This window comes from Rhagoletis zephyria, unplaced genomic scaffold, assembly GCF_001687245.7.
Source record: "Rhagoletis zephyria isolate East Lansing unplaced genomic scaffold, Rhagoletis_zephyria_1.1 Rzeph_scaffold_12690, whole genome shotgun sequence".
Taxonomy (NCBI): Eukaryota; Metazoa; Arthropoda; class Insecta; order Diptera; family Tephritidae; genus Rhagoletis; species Rhagoletis zephyria.
In genome coordinates, this window is record NW_016169764.1 from 9935 (window position 1) to 16889 (window position 6955).

Genomic DNA, 6955 nt, shown 5'->3' on the forward strand with positions numbered 1-6955 from the left:
TTTCTAAAATTTTTATTTTATCCGTTGACTTACAATCGCATATACATATTTATTTGCAAACATTAAAAATTTCTACTTCTTACTCTCTATGGGCAGCAGCACGCTATTCGCTTTGCAGCAATATCTTATTTATTTAATTTTAGCGATTACGCCTGATATTCGGAAGATATACTTTCGGACTTCACCTTCTGTCCAGCGGCACTTAATCTGACGTTGTCGGCTTTGGCACCGTGTAATTGTTTAGGTTATTATAGAAAATATGTAGAAGTGCTCTCTCTTGTCCACACAATCCATGGAAGTCATCCAAATCAAGGCTCCATGTCATGGCGCCAGCATAGCCCTTTTCCTTGATAAAGTCCATTTTAATTTGCACTGATTCCTCGTTTTCGTATCCAACCCATTGAGTGTCCTTATACGCGTAGGGTACTTTTCCTTGATCATCCCATTCAACGGTCCATCCCAAGGAGGCATTTTGCACCTGGGCACATATTTCGTAGTAGGCTAGGGCGCCGGCTTCTTCAGTATAAGTTCCTGGGTTGCCCGCGCCAGTTATGGGTGTGCCGAGGGAGTAGTTATGGTTGGATGCGCTGAGTGTAAAACTGCGACCATAGAATGGCACACCGACAACTAGTTTATTTGCCGGACAGCCCGAGTTCTCCCATAGTGCAACATCGTCATGCTTCGGATGTGGAATTCCAAAGTCAATGTCCTATTTGCGAAGTTACTTAAACAGTACTTACCACATTCAGTTTTGCATGCGCTGCATCTTCGTAATCGCGCTTGTAAAGCGGACTGTGTACATCGGCGTAACCGTCCCAAGTGCCGTGCAGGTCATAGGTCATTGTGTGTACGGCATCCAATAGCCTACAGTTTTTGTTTCTTAACTTTTTAACAGTGATTCAATAATACAATAAACTCACTCGCACAGTGCAGGTACGTTGTAGCCATCCTCAAGTATTGATTGAGCCACGGGAACAGCTATAGTTATTTCCCAACCCTTACCCTCAGCGTCGAAAGCTGTTCTCAATTCCTGTACTAAATAGACAAAGTTTCCTTTATCTGCAGCAGTTCCATTACGATCCGTAGCGCCGGGGTACTCCCAGTCCAAATCTAGACCATCGAAACCGTATTCATATAAGAATTCTACAACACTGTGGATGAAGCTCTGGCGCCGCTCGGCCAGTGAAACGAGTCCGGAAAATTTCCCACCATCCTCACCCCATCCTCCTATAGAGACTAGAAGCTTAAGGCTTGAGTTCTTCTCTTTCAGTTGAGTAAAATTGCGGAAACCATTTTGGTTGATATCCACTTCGCTATTCTTTACTAGTACAGACCAATCGGTGTCATTAACTCCAATGAACGAGTAGAGTATATGCGTACATAGCTCAGTTGGAATATTTTCGGACCCAAAACGTCCTATTCCGGGTCGATTGATAGACCAGTCAGTGAAGTAGCAGACAATACGCGCTGATTGTTCGCTGTTTGCGGTGCCGATGGCCACCGCCGTCAATGTGAAAGTGAGCAGCAAAAGTCTCGCGGAAATACCTAGAGATATTGAAAACAAAACCAAAGGAAAATTAAGTATTGTGCACAACTGGAATTTATTTGAAAGGACGATTTTAGCAGGCCTTGAAACAAGTCCTTCCGTACACAAGTTTATGAGGCGATTATTCGAATAGTATATTGAACGAGTTTAGTGAGCCCGAGGTAATAATAACATATCTTCAGTTAGTATTTTATAATTTTTCTAGTTTTCTTACCCATAATGTATGTTAACGTCTTAGCAGTCGAATGATAATAGGCCTGGTCTCGCGCTCCGTATTTATTTGGAATTAGTCACGTAACTTCTGCCGGTTCTTATATACTTGTACAATAGTTCATACCAGCAAATATTATTTAAATAATTTGCGATTGTCTTATCGCCGTTATGTAGGTCATACATACATACATCTTTGTTTTTGTATAAGAGAAAGTGCATTAGCCTAATAAAACCTCAAGTTCCACTAATCGAGAAAAACGGCCATTGTGGCTGAGTGGTTAGAGGTGCGTACGAGCACTCTGTAGGACCTGAGTTCGATGCCTGGTCGAAGTAATATTTAAATTAGACAAAGAATTAGTGGTCGCCCCTGTATTTTTGCCATGAGAAGGCTTCTCATATCTTAAACAAACATACAAAAACTGGCGCATATAGTTGCATAGTTTGTACAGCTGGACAATTAACTTCGCTTAAGAAACTAAAATCACATTACATATGTACACATGAATGTCATATATGTATGTCAGTCATATATGTACTGTGTTAGTATGTAGTTGTTGAATAGATAGTTTTTTTTGAACGAATTATATGTAGATAAGAAAGCGAACACATGAGTTTTATTAGACCTTTTCTTTAATTGCTTTGACCCAATTACTACCCAGTAAATTAGAAATAGCATTGTTAGTTAATAAAAGTTTATTTATGGACCCAAACCAAACTCACATCAACTTTTCTAAAATTGTGGAAACTGATAAAACGAAATACTATTTTTAAACATAGCTAATCACGTAAATCAAATTTGCAATCTTTTGGTAACCGAATGAGCAATAAATGTATAATAATATGACGGCTCAGTGAGGCTAACCTAACCTAATAAAGGCATAGACAGACGACAACGTTAATACCGATTAGCGAAGCAGTTAATCCAATCAAAGTTGTACCCTGACAGACGGCAGCAATGCGAATTAAAGTGCCGCGATGTCGTGCGTTCGAGTCCCACTGCCAGTCGAATTTTTGTGTAAGTTTTTGGTTCATTAAATCTTCTATATATATAAATTTGAATGTCTGTTTATTTATTACTTTATAACTTTCGAACCACTACACGGATTTTTTTTTACCCCGGGAAAGTTATAGGTATGGTTTTGTTTGCAAATATGGTGTCAATTTTCGCGTGCTGTGGTGTTGATGGATATTCAACATTTGAAAGCAAATTTACGTGCCTGGGTGTAGCTGAGTGCGCAAATATGCATGCCACAATTTGTTAATATCCAGATATGGTCAGGGTTCGAATTCCACTGCAGGCAACATGCAAATTATATATTTTTTTTTTGTTTTTTTTTTCTTGATTATTCACTTCACGGATGCTTCTTTGTTGAAGGTATTGCTCATTTTCTGCATATAAAAATATCGCCGAACATACTTCGCATATAACCATTAAAATTTAGAAATAACAAAAAAATTGTATAATCTTGCCAATATGTGAGTGTCGTAAAGTTGTGATAAGCACTATACTATATACAAACAGATAAGCGTGTATGTAAAAAAATTTTCACGGTTTCATTTCATTTGCGATTAACTTCCGCATGAAATTCAACAAAACTAATCTTAAATCCGACACTCGGGGTTCTGTGTTTCATCTCTTGAGCTTTATTTCCACTTTCTTTTGGATTCCAGAACCTGAATATATATAAAACTCAGAAATTGAAACACAAACCCCAAATTACGGATTTAAAGTGAGTTTTGTTGAAATTCACTCGGAAGTGAATTGCAAAACTTGCCTGATATATTCGGAAAACCCTGCAAATATTTTCACATAAGCGATGAGGCATGTCCATTAGGGTGGTCCAAAAATGCATGTCAAAAAGTGAAGTCCGAATTTTTATGCTCTCAGCCCCTAGTATTTTTCTATACCGAAAAAATATATCCCTATTTTTTTTTTTTTGAAATCAAAAAATATTTAGCGGTCGCTCAAAGCGCCCAAAATTTTCCATGTATTTTATATGAGGGAAAAACAACTTTTCGTAGTAATGGTATAGAATTCTTAAGAATCAATATTTTTCTATCGGCAAACTATGTTTATCTACAGAAGATTCCCAATAATAAAACCCAATTGTTTATTTAACCATTTTTTCATCACAACTATAATTTATAGGTCCTGCAAAAACCCCGAAATATGCAATGGGCGGACCAAAAAAAATCGTTAGTATTAAAAAATAGTTAAATAAACAATTGGGTATTATTATTGAAAGTCTTCTGAAGAGGACCAGAGTTTTCCGATCGAAAAATATTGATTTTCAAGAATTCTGTAACATTTCTACGAAAAGTTCTTTTTTCCCATACAAAAATATATGGAAAACTTTGAGCGACCTCTAAATATTTTTTGATTTCGAAATAAAAAAGCGGGGTCTACTTTTTTCGATTTAGAACAATCCTAGTGGGTGAAAGCATTACAACACCGACTTTACTCTTTTTGGACCACCTTAATGTCCATACATATATTTACATGCCCATATGCACATATATTGAAAGTACAACAAGCGAATTTTTATAATAAAATACAAGAGTGAAAAGTCACACATGGGGGTAAAAAATGTAAGATTTAAAATATTTCGCAAACAAATAATTTTTTTGCATCGAATTTCAGAATTGTTGTAATGAATTGATTCGATAGGAATTGTCAAGAAGTTTTATAAACCTATGAAAATAGGCTACAAGAATGGTTGACAATTTTTTTTTTTTGTGACTTTTCACCATAAGTAGGTATAGTGACCAAAAAGTCCATAAGTTTACATATCGATGGTATTTTTCCATAACTACACAACTCAAAATTTCATATTGTTGAGTTATATAGCGGATAAGATTGATAAATAACCATATCTTTCTCTTTTTGAAAACCGACATATGCTTAATTGTTACCAATCCGACAGAGGGCGCAATTGTGTCATTTTTCAGAAAATCAAAGTAGACAACCCTTACTACTGAAAAGTGGCACATGTTCCACGTTTATATCGTTGATATTGGCAAAGTCAAAAACTGTCGAACGGTTAATGTTGCTTTTATAGAGAATGACGACATTTGTCGTATTGTGCCGTTATTCATTAGTCGACTTATTTTCGTTTAACTCTTTAAAAATAGTTATTTATCTCGTCGTTAGCTTAAAATTTTTCTCTGCAGAATGGCTGCAAATAATCCACAATGATTACGTTCCAAGACATGTTATAGCTAAATTATGACACGGGAAAACATTAATTAGTTATACTTAAAATTATTATGTTTTGAGTTGTGTCACGAAATTTCTATAAAAGCCAATGGAATAAAAAAATTTAAAAACCAATTCCTAATCCTAATTCGGTTGACATGGAATTTTCATATATTTTTTTTTTTGCTACACATTTTTTTTTCAAGTCGTATGCCTAATTTATATGCAAACGTATAGTCTTAATAAGAGTAAATATGTTTCGTTTGTGCCACCACATGAATATTATAAAAGAGTTCGTGTCAGCTTGAGTGGCGTCAACGAATGAAGCCTCCCCCTCCTTTTTCACTCCTCAGCACGTCGGCTTGTGCGTTTGTGTGTGTTCTTTTATGACAGCAAATTTGATATGAATTTTTTCCTTTCTTCAGCTGCCTTTGCCGCAGTGCGTCATTTACTGCCGCCACTCGACATTAGCGAAGCGTGATTTAACTGCCGCATAATTTCTGCGAGAAATATGTGAAAATGTTTGCTTCATCTATTTGTAAGTATGTTTGTAGTAAGTATGTATATGCAAATCGAAACGTATGGATGTCTCTATAAAAATATAACTTTGTGACAGCATCAGTACTAAATAATGAACTTTATGCCGCTCATGTGTGTTACTGGCACTGCTGACTGTCATTTCAAAGTCACGCGAGGAAGTGTGAAAAACCAGGACGTTGTTAATAAATTGCAAATATTATGTATATATGTATGTACATATGTACACACAAATCTATTGCATTTGATACAAGCATATATTCTCTATTTCATATGAGCTACGGGAATGAACCTCTGCTCTTTTGCAGCTTGGGTAATACAGAAACTAAGCGCTATATGCGAATTGTAAGGAGGCAGCGATTTGGACAAACTTATGTGTGAAATTATCGGGCATTGCCCGGAATAAAGATATTATTAGGACTCAAGTAAAAGTATTCGCTTAAGTCGATTAAGACAAACTATTATCCACGAATCCTTCATCAACCTTATGTCCTTTTTAAAGCATTCTGTAGGATCTCTTTTGGGAGCGAAATATCTACAGAACAAGGAAATTATTCCTCCTTTGGTTTTTTTGGGGCACATCGGTTGATAAAAGTGGTCATTAAAGTTGTGATTTTCACAAAGAAGTGCTCCCCCTCCTCTGAATGCATTTCTTTGCCACACTTGCGGCAATCTCCTTTCACACTCATCACGTTCATTTACTCTCGGGCGTCCCTATTTAGTTTGCATGGCCTTAGCTAAATTATTAATTAAATCTTTTAATATTCATGACAAATTGACGGTGCCAGCTGTGAAACGCCCAGCCAGGAGCCAAGCTTGCGCGCTGATGGCAGCCACTAATCAAAAATTGTTCATTAAACGGCGAAGTCGGAGTCGGAGTGCGAGTTTGAAGTAATGGCAGCGGAGTTGCAAGAAAAGACATTATCGCTGTCATTCACAATCTGCATTGTGTCGTTGTTGTTATTATTTTTGTTGTAATTTATTAATTACCGCCAGCGTATCTCTTCCGTCTCAGTTTTTGCTTTTTTTTTGTAGCAACTTAATTTTTTCAGCTGATTGATTTGTTGAGCGTGCAACTTTCAACTTACCTGCTTGCAACATGTGCGCCACCAATGACATATTTACCACTCGCTGCCGAAGCATGCCACATTGCGATGATGCAGTGGTGTGCAGTCAAGTTTTTGCACAGAAACAACATGAAATTGTCACACCCATTTTTGGCATGCAACAAACGAGCTGTCATGCTGCTATTACCGCTGCAGCAGCTACTGTGCACTGCTGCTGCCGACTTGCCACACTTGCCACTCTTGCTGTTGTTGCGCACGCGTAGCATATCAAATGGTTTATTTACACAGCTCATCAATTCGCTGGGCGGCTGGCAGCTGTACGTAGATGATGATACACGGTCGTACATCCAGTAGCCGATGTATGCCACACGAAGTGGTGAGCGATGTTGCCACATC

The 6955-nt window shown here is 37.3% G+C and overlaps 1 protein-coding gene across 1 annotated transcript; it reads right to left on the bottom strand.

The window, feature by feature from the left end:
* Window positions 1-202: 202 nt before the first annotated feature.
* Window positions 203-1798, bottom strand: LOC108377778 (endochitinase-like). Its single transcript, XM_017634050.1, has 4 exons — window positions 1761-1798; window positions 921-1545; window positions 741-864; window positions 203-679 (listed from the first exon to the last, which is right to left on the bottom strand). Exons 1-4 carry the CDS (start codon window positions 1762-1764, stop codon window positions 203-205), a joined length of 1230 nt encoding a protein of 409 aa, XP_017489539.1. The 5' UTR covers window positions 1765-1798.
* Window positions 1799-6955: the final 5157 nt, after the last annotated feature.